The following is a 14,628-nucleotide window of genomic DNA, read 5'->3' on the forward strand; positions in this document are numbered from 1 at the left end:
AGTATACTTGTCCAGGTGGGAGAGAGCGGTGTGCATAGTCAGGGCGATGGCACCGTCTGTAGACCTGTTAGACCGGTATGCAAACTGTACACCACCTCACTTGGACCAATCATCACCTCCCACGACTTCCCACTACCACTGCTACGCTGACGACACGCAGCTGTACCTGTCGTTCCCCCCGACTGATCCTCTTGCACTTTTTGAAGTTCATGCTGTTTAATTGTAACTTGTTTAACTACATGCTCTTATGGTTCTTCCCTTTGGCACTTATTTGGTTTTTCACAATGTGTGCTTCATGTTTTGGCTACCCGCAAAATTTGGGGGTATATCTCGTTGTTATGATCAGTGACCTATGCACTTTTGTAAAGCTCTCTCTTGGACGTCGCTTTGGATAAAAGCGTCTGCTAAATGAATACATGTAAATGTAAACTGCATAGGGTCCAGGGCGGGAGGCAGTGAGGAGCAGATGAATGATTTGACTAGCCGCTCGAAGCACTTCATGATGACGGAGGTCAGTGCTATCGGGCGATAGTCGCTCATGCAGGTGACCTTGGTGTTCTTGGGCACAGGGACGATGGTGGTCCTCTTGAAGCAGGTGGGGAGTACAGACAGGCTGAGCCTCTCCCTTTGTAGTCAGTAATGGCTTTAAGTCCACTCCACATGCGCCTGGGGTCAGAGCCATGGTAGCTGGACTCCACCGTGGTCCTGTAAGCCCATTTGGCTTCTTTGATGGCCTTCAGAAGGTCGTATCTGGCCTTCTTGTACTGATCAGGGTCCCCAGAGTTAAAGGAGACAGTGCGGGCTTTTAGCTTGGCCTGGACGGTGGCATCAACCCGGGGCTTCTGATTGGGGAAAGACCGGACAACCTTCTTGGGGACAACGTCACCTATGCAGTGTTGGATGTAGCTGGAAACAGTGTCTGAGTATTCGTTAATGTCCCCATCTGCTGCCTCCCTGAACATCAGCCAGTCAGTGGTGTCAAAGCAGTCCTGGAGAGTCGCCACACTCTCGTCACTCCATAGGTGAACTGACCTCTCAACCGGTCTGACCCGTTTTAACTTTTGTTCATATGCGGGGAGGAGAAGAATGGAGGTGTGATCAGCCTTCCCAAAAGCAGGGCGGGGGAGGGGTTTGTAACTGCCCTTGAATGCTGTATAACAATGGTCAAGGATCTGGTCTCCACGTGTGAAGAAGTCAATGTGCTGATAGTACTCGGGCAGGACTTTCTTCATGTTGGCTCTGTTGAAATCACCAACAACAATCAAGGCTGCCTCTGGGTGCACATATTCCAGTCCATTGATAATCCCATACAGTTCATCCAAAGCAGCGGCCTTATCTGCCTGGGGGGGGGGATGTAGACTGCACTCGTGACGACCGCAGTGAATTCCTGAGGCAGATAGAAGGGTCTGATTTTTAAAGTTAGCAGCTCATGGAGCAATGGGATGCTAGTACCGCTACATCCGTAGCCCAAAGACAGTTAACCATAACACAGACACCTCCGCCCCTAAACTTCCCTGAATCAGCTGTTCTGTCCTGGCGGTATATGTTGAATCCCAACGGTGTAACCGCCGTGTCGGACATCTCCGGAGAGAGTCTCGACGAACACCAGTACACAGCAGTTCCTGATGTCCCGTTGGAATTTGACACGAGCATTAAGTTCATCCATTTTGTTGTCGATGGACTGAACGTTATTAAGTAAGATGGTTGGAAAGGTTTGAAGCACCGTTTCCGAGTTTGGATGAGAACTCCAGCCCCAGATCTGTTTCAACTGTTCATTAGCAAGATTTATTGGGATTGTCAGGTCATAATCAGTATCTACCTGTTTCTAGTGTTCATTATGGAGATATATCTGTTTTCACTGGTCATAATGGAGATGTATCTGTTTCTACTGGTCATTATGGAGATATATTTGTTTATACTGGTCATTGTCTGTTTTCACTGGTCATTATGGATATATATTAGTTTCTACTGGTCATTATGGAGATCTATTGGTTTCTACTGGTCATTATGGAAATCTACCTGTTTCTACAGTTCATTATCTGTTTCTACTCGTCATTGAGGAGTTCTATTGGTTTCTACTGGTTCTTATCTCTTTCTACTAGTCATTGAGGAGATGTATTGGTTTTGTACTTGTCCTTATGGAGATCTATTGGTTTCTACTGGTCATTATGGAGATCTGTGGGTTTCTACTGGTCATTATGGAGATCTGTGGGTTTCTACTGGTCATTATGGAGATCTGTGGGTTTCTCCTAGTCATGGGGCAGAAGACTCACTCGAAGGCGATATACGTGAGCAGCGTGGCAGCAGAGAAGATGGCGGAGATGCCGCAGCCAATGTAGGTGATGAAGGTCAGAATCTTGGTGTTCTTCTCGTCTATGAGGGCAGCTGCTCCAGAGATATCCTACACACGCCCACATACGTTTGTGTTAAGTCCACGGAAAACGATCTTTGGAGGTCTGATGTTTCCATGCAGTAGGAGTAGGTCTTACCATGAGGATACCAAAGTGTGTGAGGTGGTCACAGAGGCAGACGGTCTTGTTGCCATTGGAGTCAGGACCGACGCGGCACCCCTCACTGTTCCAGGCCCCGGCGCCATCTAGTGGGAACACACAGGAACATCTCACACGTGATGGTACAAGCATAACCATCAAACTACCATTGGCTGTTTCATCGTAAAATATAGAGACAACGAGGCTTGAAACGATAAAACTCACCTTTCATGGTGAAATCCCAAAACACGCAAACAGGATTTGGGGAATGCTGAAAGGCACACACACACACAATCTATCAATTTCTAAATTCAGAGGCAGAAAAACCCTGTAGCACTTAGTCTGTGTCTATTTAGTCCAAACAGCCACTTGTCTTTAAAATGCAATTAGCTCCCCAGCTAAGTCAAGACAAACAGAAGATTTCTCTCTTTGGGCATGGACAGCAATTGATGTTGACACAAAACAAAGCAGGAGAGATGAGAGGATTTTCAAGCAGAGGTGAACTGTGTGTGGCATGTGGAATAACTGTCAAACTTGTGCTGTGGTGTGCTATCCATGAAAGAGTGTGCACTACATATATAGTCAGGTGTGTACACACTAAAAGATGTTTCTGAGATACAGATGGGATTGCTGGGATACTGTAAATGTTCTACAGCTGTGTTTCTCCATCTTTCCATCAGAAGTGTACATATTCCACAAAGAGATCCTGTTATGTAGACGGTGATAGACCAGAAGCCTGTTCCATAAAGGCTGCTCAAAAAAGCTGGACTTAAAGTCCCAAACTTGACTTGGTTAGTTTAACAAGTCAAGCGGGGCTAAGGCGGTTCCATTAAGGCCCATTTCAGCTCATGCAATCCTACTAATTCAAGTCAGATTTAAGTAGTCAGGCTAATTGCACCCTATTCTTAAGCAGCCGAGAGGCAGAACATGGATTATATCGATCCACCGCGGCAAAAAGTTATGCACACGGCCACGTGACTTCTTCCAGAAGGAACGGTCCCTTTAAGCAGCTCCCTCATCCGCTCAATCACGCCATGATTGACGTGAACGACAGGCTACGTAGGTCGAGGTTCTTTTTATAGACCTTCACTTCATCGATTACAAAAACAGATACCGTCTAAACACATTAAATTAAATGGCCTTTTTTGAAATTGTTTTATACATAGCCTACTATTAATCAATACATTATCCAGTATCCATTATGGTTTTTGTGTCAGGAAAATGAAGGATAGATGCATGGATTTAGAATTGTTTTGCAATTGCAAGCTACTGTTATGTCAATTATGTAGCTATGATAATTATACTGGGATAATTTAGATTGAAATATAGGTCTATATGCCTGATGCCTAAACATTTGAAATCACAAACTACCTTATAGCCATAGGTTTAACGTAGGCTATGTGTTATTGTTTAATGCATTGGGCTAAATGTTGTAGCCTATGTATTGTAAGTTGTTTTTCTATAAATGTAGCCTACATATTGAACTGAGGGAGAATGAGAAAATGAGAATGTCCGTGGTAAATCATCGTTTTCCCGTTGGGTCACGTGTTAGAAGAACGTCTGGTTAAACAACAACATGGGCTAAGCCTGACAGTTAGTCTGCCACGGACCAGGCTAGTTTCTAAGCATGAATTGCCATAGTAACTGAGTTCGAACTACGTTGAGTATTCGGTAAACTCGCTTTATGGAACAGGCCTCAGGCCAGAACAGAACCTGGTTGTTCAGGTGATAGACCAGGCCAGTGCATTACCTGGTTGTTCAGGTGACAGACCAGGCCAGTGCATTACCTGGTTGTTCAGGTGATAGACCAGGCCAGTGCATTACCTGGTTGTTCAGGTGATAGACCAGGCCAGTGCATTACCTGGTTGTTCAGGTGATAGACCAGGCCAGTGCATTACCTGGTTGTTCAGATGATAGACCAGGCCAGTGCATTACCTGGTTGTTCAGGTGATAGACTAGGCCAGTGCATTACCTGGTTGTTCAGGTGATAGACCAGGCCAGTGCATTACCTGGTAGTTGAGGTGGACAATCTCAATCTTCACAGGGTCCTTCAGATTTCGAATAGTGTAGTTGCCCACACTGCTGGCGACCACGTAGCTGTTGAGAGACAGACTATCCCGCTCGTTCTGATGAGGGAAAACAAAATGGCGTGTTTAAAAACACTCTTGGGGACAGGAACAAGTCCCAGCTTGAAATGATAGGCTTTCTTAACAAGCCATGGTGGAGCAGTCATACAGATTGGCAAAAAACATTTGGTAGCTCCAGATCGGGTATGGTTAGAGAATCCTTGCTGAATAACCCACATCATGAAGCTGTGCATTGAGAATGTGTTAAGTTTGAAGAAAATGTTGAGAAGGCTTGACAAGGAACAACCTAAACTTCAACCCACCTGGAACAGGCCAATCTTGCTGAAGAACATGAAGTTGATTCTGGAGATGTCTGAATCCGTCAGGGTCAGGTTGTTGAGCAGGGTGGCAGGGAGGATGACCTGAGCCAAAGGATTGAGTTGCTCGGACTCAAAGTCGATCTGGACAGAGAGAGAAGAGAGAGAGGAGAGTCAAAGGGGGGCTGGGGGACTTGAAGCCACACTCTTCTCCATAGTGCTTCAGGAGCAAGGGGATTCTGCCTTTGGTTTCGTAAAAAGGCGAATTTTGGGATCATGTTTACACACTGAAGAGAAAATACGTAATAATGGTCCCGTTATTAAAGTCTCAAGCGAGGTGTGATTCTCTCTGGCTTGCAGCTGTCTAAGTCAACCCACTCTGGTCAACCTGGAGAGTTAATACAGCCTTAGCTTAGCACAGCTGGGAAAAAAAATATTCTTATGCCAGAAATGGGTGCTGTGTTTTCCCCCGACTGCTTTAATATTTGAGATTTCTCAAACTTCCCCAAATTAAATTTTCAGTTATCCCTTGAAGACGATCCAAATATACTGGCTTGACATCATAAAGCACTATCGACTCTTGTATCAAGTACTTCTGATGGCCCTGTCACATGCCCAGTATTCCCCTGTGGTCCCCTGGTACTGAACCATGCCATCTGGAGGACACACAAGCGCCACCAAGTAGCCCTCCAGGGGGGCCTTGCCCGGCACAGGACCCCCTGCTGCCATGACACATTATGTCCATGAGAAAGGATCTGTCATTAGCTGTGATTAAAGCCAGGTTGGCAGAATGTTGGCACATCCCTGTTCCGCACCAGGGGGCATGGTGAGAGAGAGGCACACGAGAACGACTCACGCGTGTCAGCCAAAGACAGATGAGAAAAGGTCGTTTTACCTTGACGAATGTTCGGGAGAAATGAGCACGCCTTACTTTTTTTCCACGACGGTCACGAGTTTTGTCAGTTTGCCGTCTCTTACGCAACTGCGAGTGTGTGGACTCGGGACAAGAGTCTGTGGTCACGGGCAGGTCCTGAAGTCGCCTGCATGTGCTTGGATGTGTTGACGGTTGAGAAAATAACGAGAGACTGAGGGAGGCTTGTACCAATATACGGCATGTCTTTGAGAGAAAACGTTCTCTGAGTCACCTCTTCCAGCTACAGCTTGCCTCCTCTTCTCCTCTCCTCTCCTAGTAACCCAGTTCATCTCCTCTCCTCTCATTCATCTTCAGCTAACCACCGTTGATAACCCAGCACCAGCTATCCTCCTCTGCTCTATTCTGCTTTTCCTTCATGCTAATCAAGCCCTCTTCTTTCCTTTATCTTCAGCTAGCCTCTTCATCTCCTCTCCTCTATCTGCCCCCGTATCCTCTACTCCAGGTCTACCTTTCCGCCTCTCCTCAACTGCTGCCTTCCTTTCCACCCTAGCCCGCCAGGAAAAAGGGAAAACTTGAAGAAGTGTCAGATGAGTCATATTCGGGGCTCACAGTGGAACATGGAAGCCACATCTGTGGAGAATTGAATTTTGAGCAACCGCATCTCTGTACCCCACCAGATGAGGTGGTTCTACCAAAAATCCATAAATCGTGGTAGACAGAATGATGATCTACAGCAAGCATCGACTACAGCCTTTCTCAACCCTCGTCTTCAGGGACCCCCTGCACTGCAAGTTCCAGATCATTCCCTGCTCCCATACACCAGATTCAAATGAATGGGTTACCCAGCTCAGCAGAAGCCTGGTAAGATCCTTTTTTAATCAGGTGTGTTGGAAGAGGTAAACATCTCAAACATGCAGGGCTGAGGACTGCATGGGGTGAGAAAGCCTGATCCACTCCATCCAGAACAGCGATCATCCACACGTGGATGGATGGCGCAACTGAGGAAAGGAATGCTAGCATGGACAGCTGTGTCAATGTGTGGGTGCGTTGTACCTGTGGGTCAGTGGTGTTCGGGGTTATGAAGGCACTGAAGAACGTCCCATTGAACTGGCTGGCGTTGAGGGCTGAGATGCCCACGGCCAGGTTTTTCGACGTGATCGTCACCGAAGCGCCCTCAAACTCTATCTTCTGCATCAGCTCATCCACTGTCTTCAGAGTCCTAGGGGAGAGAGGGAGGGCTACTATAAACAAAGGGGAGGAGAGGAGGAACAAGGAGGTAGGGGTTGAGGAGCAGAAGAAAGGAAGGAGAGGAGGAGAGAAGAGGAGAGAGGAGAGGAGAAGAGAGGAAAGGAGGAGAGAGAGGAAGAAAAAAACTGTGAAGAAGACAAAGGGGGAGAAGGGGGAAAGAGAGAAAGGGAAAGAAGGAAGCAGAGCCGCGTCCTACCTCTCGGAGGCAGCGGCCAGAGCGGTGTTTGAGCTGGTCATGACGTTGGAGATGATGGTGACCACGGTGGTGGCCAAGGTAGCATTGATCTTTGCCACGCCCACCAGCTCCTGCACCTTGGTGACCACCTTAGACACCTCGTCATTGGACAGCTCGTTGTTGGTGATGTCGGCAAGCTGAACGGCCACCTCCGCAGCATTCTCTGACGGGGAGGGAGACAGAGGCTGATTATGAAACGCGTCTTCTCTTTAAGAGACAGGAAGTGCCAGTTTTAGCGACTTTTATATAAACTTTGTCTTGGATTTAGAAATGTTTGAAGAAAATACCATTTTAAAAGAGGACTTTTAAGTGTGTGTTTGTGTGTGTGTGTGGTAGGTAGGTAAGTGGGGTGCTGTTAAGGCCCTTGCACACTCAGGGCCTCATTTACTAACATTGCGACCGCAGCTTAATCTGCGCCTTTGCCCAACCACAAATAGTGCAGAGTATTTCCGCATTTCGCGTGGTATTTATCAAACCAGATCCTCGTCGGGCAATCAGCGACTTACTCCGCCCTTTAGTGTTAATTAGCGCGCCGTTAAAAGATCGGAGAAATCGCTGTTTTACGCCTGAAATGTGCGCAATCCTGTTGGTAAATGAGGCCCTGAGTGCGAAATCTTCCTATGCGTTTTTTCGTAATCGTCAGCCTCAACATTCGGTGGCTCTGAATTTCCCAAAAACCTATCGAAATGCTGGCTATGGATGCGAAAACGCAGAAAATCGAACCTGATCCAAACTTTTTTTGGACGAACGAAAGTTTCGGAGGCAGTGTGTAAGCGCGATTGACATAACGCAAGGTCGTATTTATTTTTTTGCGTGCGAACATTTCGGATACAAATTTCGGACTCAGAGTGCAATGGCCCTTAGCCTTACCTGCTGACACCTCAATGGTATCGATGTCGGTGCAGTTCCTGAGGTCTGGGGCGTCCCAGTAAGCTGTGTAATTCTGTGGGCTGATCACGCTGAGGGCACACAGAAATATGTCACTGTGACGTGAAATTGTGACCGCAATCAAGCAGAGACTGATGAGTCACAGAGCTGACTGAGAGGGAAGCAGGAATTCGGCTTCTTTTCTGCGGAGAACAAACACAGTCTCTTGTGTCTGTAATGAAAACTCTGAGCTGCTTGTGGGTGATAGGCATCTGTGAGTATCTGCTCGTCTCTGGGCGTCTGGGCATGTACTCCATCTATCTCAGTCAGGTCATTCGTTTCGAAGATTTCATCATCCATTGCAGTCAGATAGAGTGATAAAAACACATTGAAATGACATCCTTTCAGGATCTCAGTCAGGTCAAAGCGGATACGGTCTCGATTAGTGTGCGCGACTCACCAGGTTCTTGAGGCGTTCTGGTCTTTGTTGGGGAAGCAGGGTACATACTGAGTCACGGTGGGTCTGCTCTCTGGCCAGAGATAGTGGAGGGGGGTCTCCACAGGACAGTTATCTGAAGTGGTAGGGGTACCTCTTAGACTACGGATACACTTGCGTTTTGTGTGTGTGTTCTTACAATGGTGTTTGTGCATGTGTGTGTTTCTGGTTGTCTGAGTGTGTGTGTGTGTTTTCTGTTTGTGTGAGTCTGTGAGTGTCAGTCTGTGTGTGTGAGTCTGTGTGTGTGTACGACCGCCTACCGACAGACTGTACCGCGACGGTGGAGACCACCAGGCCAGCGCCCATGCTGGGGGCGCCGGCCTGCAGCTGTGCAGAGATGGCAGCCTCCCCCGGGGTGAGGACGGAATCAGACCTGGTGATGTACACCAGCAACGCGTTGCAGGAGTAACTAACAAGAGAGGAGGGGGGAACAAACGATGAACATCTTTCTCGTTGTTTTCTCGGACTTGCAGGGGGTAGGATTGACTTAACCCTGTGAACATGACGTGATTGTCGTACACGGCGATGGAAGGTTTACCTCTGAACGCTTCTCTCCGTTCCAGAAGGATAGACACTAGAGGAGAGGAGGAGAGGAGAGGAGAAGAGAAAAGAGAGGAAAAGAGAGGAGAGGAGACCAGAAGACACAGTTAGGGATCCCACAGCTCAGAGACTGGAGAGGCACACAAACAACACAAATCTCCAGGGTACGCTCCTCCCTTCCCACTCACCTAACATAGTCCACATAGACAGCGTGGGTCCAGTTCTGGAAGGTCTGGTTCAGCTGAGGAGAAAGGGTGAGAGAGAAAAATAAAACATCACCAGTCCGGTCAGCGTGCTGGCCGGTCGGCCGTGGCTTTGAGCGGACGGAAGGAGCAGGAGGAGAACACTGACCCACTGCGACACGGTCTTCTCAATCTCCACCTCGGTTCGTGAGGCCTCCCTGTCGCTGACCGTGAAGGACATTCTGTAGAAGAGGCCCTCTGTGCAGGAGTGAAAGAGACACACCACCATTGATATTTGATCATTTCAAACTGATCACATAAGAGTTTTCTGTGCAGCAGAGCAGGTTACGGGTGTGTAAGTGTGTGTTCAGATTGTTAAGACGGTTTTGGTGTCATATGGGCCTTTGCCTGAGATATTGTCAATGCTGTTATGTGTACGCAATCTGGAACCAAAATAAGAATGTATTTAAGTGTATAGGGCAGGAATTTAAATGAAGCAATGTCCAATCCTATTTCTGTATCCAGTGGTTCCATAAATGTGTTTTCAGCAGGACAGGTAGTTACTGCCAGTTTGGGGTTTCCTGGCCTGAGAATGTTTGTGTACGGTGACGCTCTGCTGCAATGCACCCCAGTTACCACTAGGTGCTCCCCAAACTACTGTGTTAGTTTGATCTAAACTATGGCATATTCCAGACCAATCTAGACTAGTTCAAGTCCACTCCTGGGAGACTTCAGAACAAAGCCACAACATCTTCACAGGATTTTTCCTAAGTTCTCAAAGAGAACTACAGAAAGCAAGCTCTGTAGATTTGAGGATGTTTGTTTGCGAAGCAGGAACCTGATAAGATGGAGGGACAGCTTGGGATGTTGGCTGTCAGATGACACCAGTGTCAGAAGTCTCCCAGGAAACAGGACAGAAGTGAGAAAAGACAGACAGACGAGGCTGCGCCCAACCAATCAGCAAGGCCGAGGCCAGACTAACGCTCTGTGATTGGTGCAACTACAATCCATGTTAGTGTGCTACCAACAACCACATCCCAAATCACAATCCCCAATCTCCACGGCTACCTCCGCGTCCAACTCTTTCCGCCTCGTTTCGATCCGGGCCCGGAAAAAACTACATCTCCCAGGATTCAAAGCCAAGAAATCATCCAGCCACAGGAGAGACTAATCACTAGTGGAACTACAACTATTCATCCGTTCTGTCTACATCTACGTCTAGGTGGTTAATAAACATACTGTTCCCGGTCCACAGTCCACACAGACATGAAATATGAAAGCGAGCTTTACATTGGCACGGGGCGGGTCTGTGGATGCCCGCTGCCATCCGGGGAGTGGTGATGGGGGGCTTTGAACCCTGCTGAGCACCAAGCCCTTTAGGCTTAGTGGTTCGAGTGGAGGGGGTCTCAAAGGGGACAAAATACTGCTGTGGCAGTGGTGTGGGGGAGGAGTGAGTGTCCCTGTCAGCGGGGGGGGCGGGGTCAGTCCTGTTGCCGTCCCCGAGGCTCGCACTGCGGCTGGACCAGGGCGTCGGGGAGGGGGAGGTGGAGGTGCCGGGGGATGGGTCTGCAGGCTCCTGGGTGTCTCCAGTGGGGTTCTTCTCAGCGGGGGGCCTCGCTGTTCCGGAGCCAGCCTCTGGCAAGTGTGTGGGGGCCATCGGAGGGTGTGGGGACAGGACGGCTGGGTCTGGGGCCAGGCCGGGGCTGGCAGAGTAGGGGTGTGGGGGCAGGCTGGGGGAGGAGATGGCAGGGTGGAGTTCCGGGACCGGGCCGGGGGAGGGGCTGGCTGGGTGGGGATGTACAGGCAGGTTGGGGGAGGAAGAGGCTGGGTGGAGTTCCTCAGCAGGGCTGGGGGAGGGGGTGACAGGCTGGAGTTGCGGGGTCGGTCTGATGGTAGGGGTGGCAGGGTGGAGTTCCAGGCCAGGCCTGAGCTGTGACTCTGCAGCAACAGTGGTGTGGGTGTGTGAGGCTGAGGTAGGGTGTGTGTGCCTCAGATCATCACCCAGAGTAGCAGTAGTAAGAGTGGACGGATCGAGCAGCGTGAAGATGCCCAGGGAGAGAGGGGCAGTGGGGCTGATCAGATGAGCTTGCATGAAGGTTACACTGGAAGGCTGGATATGAAGTGCTGCAGGGGGCTGGATGTTGGCTGACCCAGGGACAGTGTTGGTGGACCGGTTCTGGGGAGGTCGGAGGGGTCTCCTCGGTCCTAAACTAGGCTGCACATTCAGGCCAGTGGTGGGCTGGATCTCAGAAGACATGCCCTCTGCCAATAGGCTCTCTCTGGATCCCTCAGACCAGATTGGCCAATCAGAATCCACGCCTAGAGGTCGCATGTCCTCAGCCTGGCCGACCAGGGCTGCGGAGGATGAGAGGAATGCAGCGGAGGGCCGAGTGGGTGGGGAGGCGCCAGGCTTATGCTCCGCCCCGTCGGGCAACTCAGCCAATGATGTCACCCCGGTCGACTGCAAAGGGGCGGGGTCGGTGGTCGGTGGGGCGAGGGGAGGCGTCTCGCTGGGCGCGATCTGGCCTGTGCCACGAGTCCCCATGGGGCGCCACACTGGAGGCATTGTCTCGCTCCGATGACTGAGCGTGTGTGTCTGCGGAGCACGCGTGTGTGTGAGAGGAGCGCGCGTGTGTGTGAGAGGAGCGCGTGTGTCCGTGTGAGACCCAGAAGCTGTGGGTCCGGCGAGTGCGTGTCCCCGGTCCGAGCGATGGGCGAAAGCCGCACGCGAGCTGTGTTGTGACGGCGTGCTGCTGCGCAAGCTTGGCACCAAGGTTGGCACAGAGAGCGGCACTGCGAGGGAGAGCGCGGGCAGCGAGTACACAAGTCGTCCGTCCTCGTTAGCGTCAACGGTGCCATCGAGGGCACTCGCCGTGTTCGTGTGAAAGCTCCCGGGGTGTGTGTCGTCTGTCCCAGTGCTCGGCTGTCCCAGCCCGGCGTGTGTGTGTCGCCGGTCAGCCTGTGTGTGTTCAGTCTCGGGGTGTGCGTGTGGGCCGTGGCTGTGAGTGCGCCTGGCGTCGGAGTGAGAGCCCCAGCCTCCAGATGTCACTCTCAGCGTCAACAGGCCAGAGAGAACCCCCTCAGACGCCGGCGAGTGGGGGGGAGTGGTGCTCGACGGCCTCGCGTCCACTTCCCGTCTCGCCGAGAGCCCCTCCGTCCCATCTGTTCCCCGCCGCGCGGTCGCCATGGCGACCGGAGGCCGCGGGCGCGAGGCGGAGCGCGACGGCGGGCCGGAGCCGAGGGAGGCCGGAGCCGACGGGCGCGGTCCGTCCGTCTGCTCCTGGATCGTTTGGTCGGTTCTCGGAGCTGGCGAGCGTGGAGAGGTGGAGGGGGGTGGGAGGGAGGGCTGCAGCTGGTCCGATGCATCGACGACGGACAGATGACGGGTGCGTGACCCACCTGCCTGCTCCCACAGAGGAGAGTTATCCAGTGATGGATGTCCCCGGGCATGGGTTTGCGCAGCCTCTGGTTGCGTCGATCCATACTGGGGCCCTTGAACTGGGACAGAGGCTGTGGCAGAAGCAGAGCTTTGGGTTACCGACTCTCTCTGGCTACCCGGGTCAAACGCCGCCAGACTTGGGGTAGGTGCGACCAGATCGACGTTCGGGAAAGCCGTCTCTGTCTCCTGAGATAGGGCGAGATCACCTATATCGGGTCGACTCTCAAAACTTGGATTGAGGCGTTGGGTTGAAACGATGCCTGTGTGTTCACTGAGTTGTGCGTCTTCACCGAGTTCTGTGTCCTCATTGACGTGTGTGCCTTCAATGAGTCGTGTGTTGTCATTGATGTCTGGGTTTTCACTGAGTTGTGTGTCTCCATTGAGTTGTGTGTCTGCATTGATGTGTGCGCCTTCATTGAGTTTGACTGTAAGGACAGGTGTCGGAGATTCTGTGAGGGGGTTGTGGAAGAGTGTCAGCAACGAGGTAGGGGGGAGAGCAGCCCCCGACAACACCGAATCACTTTGAACCTCTTTAAATGACTGGAGAAGAAAGACAGGCTGGGGGGAGAGGGGGGAGGCAGAGGAGAGGAGGGAATGTGCCGGAAGCTGTGAAGAACCACTGTAGCTGGTGACAGAAAGCAGCTCGGTGGTTGAAGACAGAACGTGACTGGAATTCCTGAGGCTTTGACTCGCTTCAACGAGCTCTGATATCAGGATCTGGGAGGGGGGGAGGAGCTGGGCGGGGAAGGAACCCGGGAGAGGAGCGGCCAGAGTGGCGCCGGAGTCGGAGGAAGGGGGGGTGTGGATTTTGGATGTGCCATCGAGAGGTTGTGGCAAAGATAAGGGCTGCACGGATATGACAGGTGTAGGGGCTCGGTGAAATGGCTGAAATGGAGTGTGAGTGATGCCGAGTGTGTGTGTGCGTGTGGGGCTGGGTGAGTCGTCTGCGAGTGTGCTGACGTGGTCTGTCAAGGTTCCGTCCGCGGCCATCTGTCCCTTCTCGGTTATTGTAAACTGTGTGGGAGTAAAGCTCTCCCCGGGGAGGGATGGCGAGAGAGAGGAGGCCTGCTGGGTCATATTTAATAAAGCGCTCTTCTTTAGTGTCGGTCTACTAGAGATGCTTGGCGGGGTGCACTCGGTTTGAACATCTGTCCACTCCCGAGCCTCAGGGATCAGTGCTGAGTTATTACGTGTCTGTCTCTCCGACCCTTGTGTCGTCACCTCCTGTCGCCCAGCCTCTGCCACCGCATCCCCAAGCAGAATCATCTCCGATGGGTTGTTTCGAGCTGCCCCATCTCCATCAGGTCCAACGAAAGGGCTTTCCGTGCCGCTACTGGGCAGCGTGGGGATGGGGCTTGGAGGTGTGGGAGGGGTCACCGGCGGGTCCTCCAACAAATAGGCAGAGTCAAACTCGTAGAGAGTGAAGGGGTCTGCCTCGGAGAGGTCAACCCGCTCGTAGAGGAAGTCCGTTTCTGATCCGGACCCGTACTCCTCCACAGCCTCGCTCCAGTTCCCCGTCACGTTGCCACGGCTCGTGCCCAGTAGCGCCCACTGCGGCGCCGCGGGCTTGTTTTTGCGGTTGCTCAGCGGCCCCCCGGGCGCGCCCGCCGGCGCCGCCGGGGGAGACGCGTCCGCATCCTGCTCGTCCATCGGTTGCCACGGGAACGGCCCCTGGGGACCGCCCGAGACCTCGGATGCGGCGCCCGGTCTCAGGGAAGACGACGACATCGCCGTCGGGGAGGCGGTCACCGCGGGTCTGGCGGAGGCGTGCGCGGGGGTATAGGTGTACGGCCGTGCGGCTGGTCGGGGCCGGGCGGCGGTGGGTGCGCGTCCGGGCGCGTGGGAGGCCGGCGGCTTGGTGAGGTGGAGGAGGGG

The 14,628-nt window shown here is 51.9% G+C and overlaps 1 protein-coding gene across 3 annotated transcripts in view; it reads right to left on the reverse strand.

Moving 5' to 3' along the window:
• The window catches only part of adgrg6 (adhesion G protein-coupled receptor G6), a 47,195-nt gene that overhangs the window by 5,241 nt on the left and 27,326 nt on the right, over positions 1–14,628 (reverse strand). For all 3 annotated transcript variants that reach the window (XM_084700622.1, XM_084700623.1, XM_084700624.1), the window contains exons 6-18: positions 9,484–9,572; positions 9,321–9,373; positions 9,131–9,166; positions 8,853–9,001; positions 8,557–8,668; positions 8,100–8,188; positions 7,191–7,392; positions 6,800–6,965; positions 4,879–5,016; positions 4,499–4,615; positions 2,715–2,760; positions 2,490–2,596; positions 2,274–2,401 (exon numbers count right to left, since the gene is read on the reverse strand). In XM_084700622.1, coding sequence (XP_084556748.1) covers positions 2,274–2,401; positions 2,490–2,596; positions 2,715–2,760; positions 4,499–4,615; positions 4,879–5,016; positions 6,800–6,965; positions 7,191–7,392; positions 8,100–8,188; positions 8,557–8,668; positions 8,853–9,001; positions 9,131–9,166; positions 9,321–9,373; positions 9,484–9,572 — 1,432 coding nt within the window. The remainder of the gene's footprint in view (positions 1–2,273; positions 2,402–2,489; positions 2,597–2,714; positions 2,761–4,498; positions 4,616–4,878; positions 5,017–6,799; positions 6,966–7,190; positions 7,393–8,099; positions 8,189–8,556; positions 8,669–8,852; positions 9,002–9,130; positions 9,167–9,320; positions 9,374–9,483; positions 9,573–14,628) is intronic.

The sequence above is a fragment of the Hypomesus nipponensis genome, chromosome 6, assembly GCF_054491055.1.
Source record: "Hypomesus nipponensis isolate SF chromosome 6, ASM5449105v1, whole genome shotgun sequence".
Taxonomy (NCBI): domain Eukaryota; kingdom Metazoa; phylum Chordata; class Actinopteri; order Osmeriformes; family Osmeridae; genus Hypomesus; species Hypomesus nipponensis.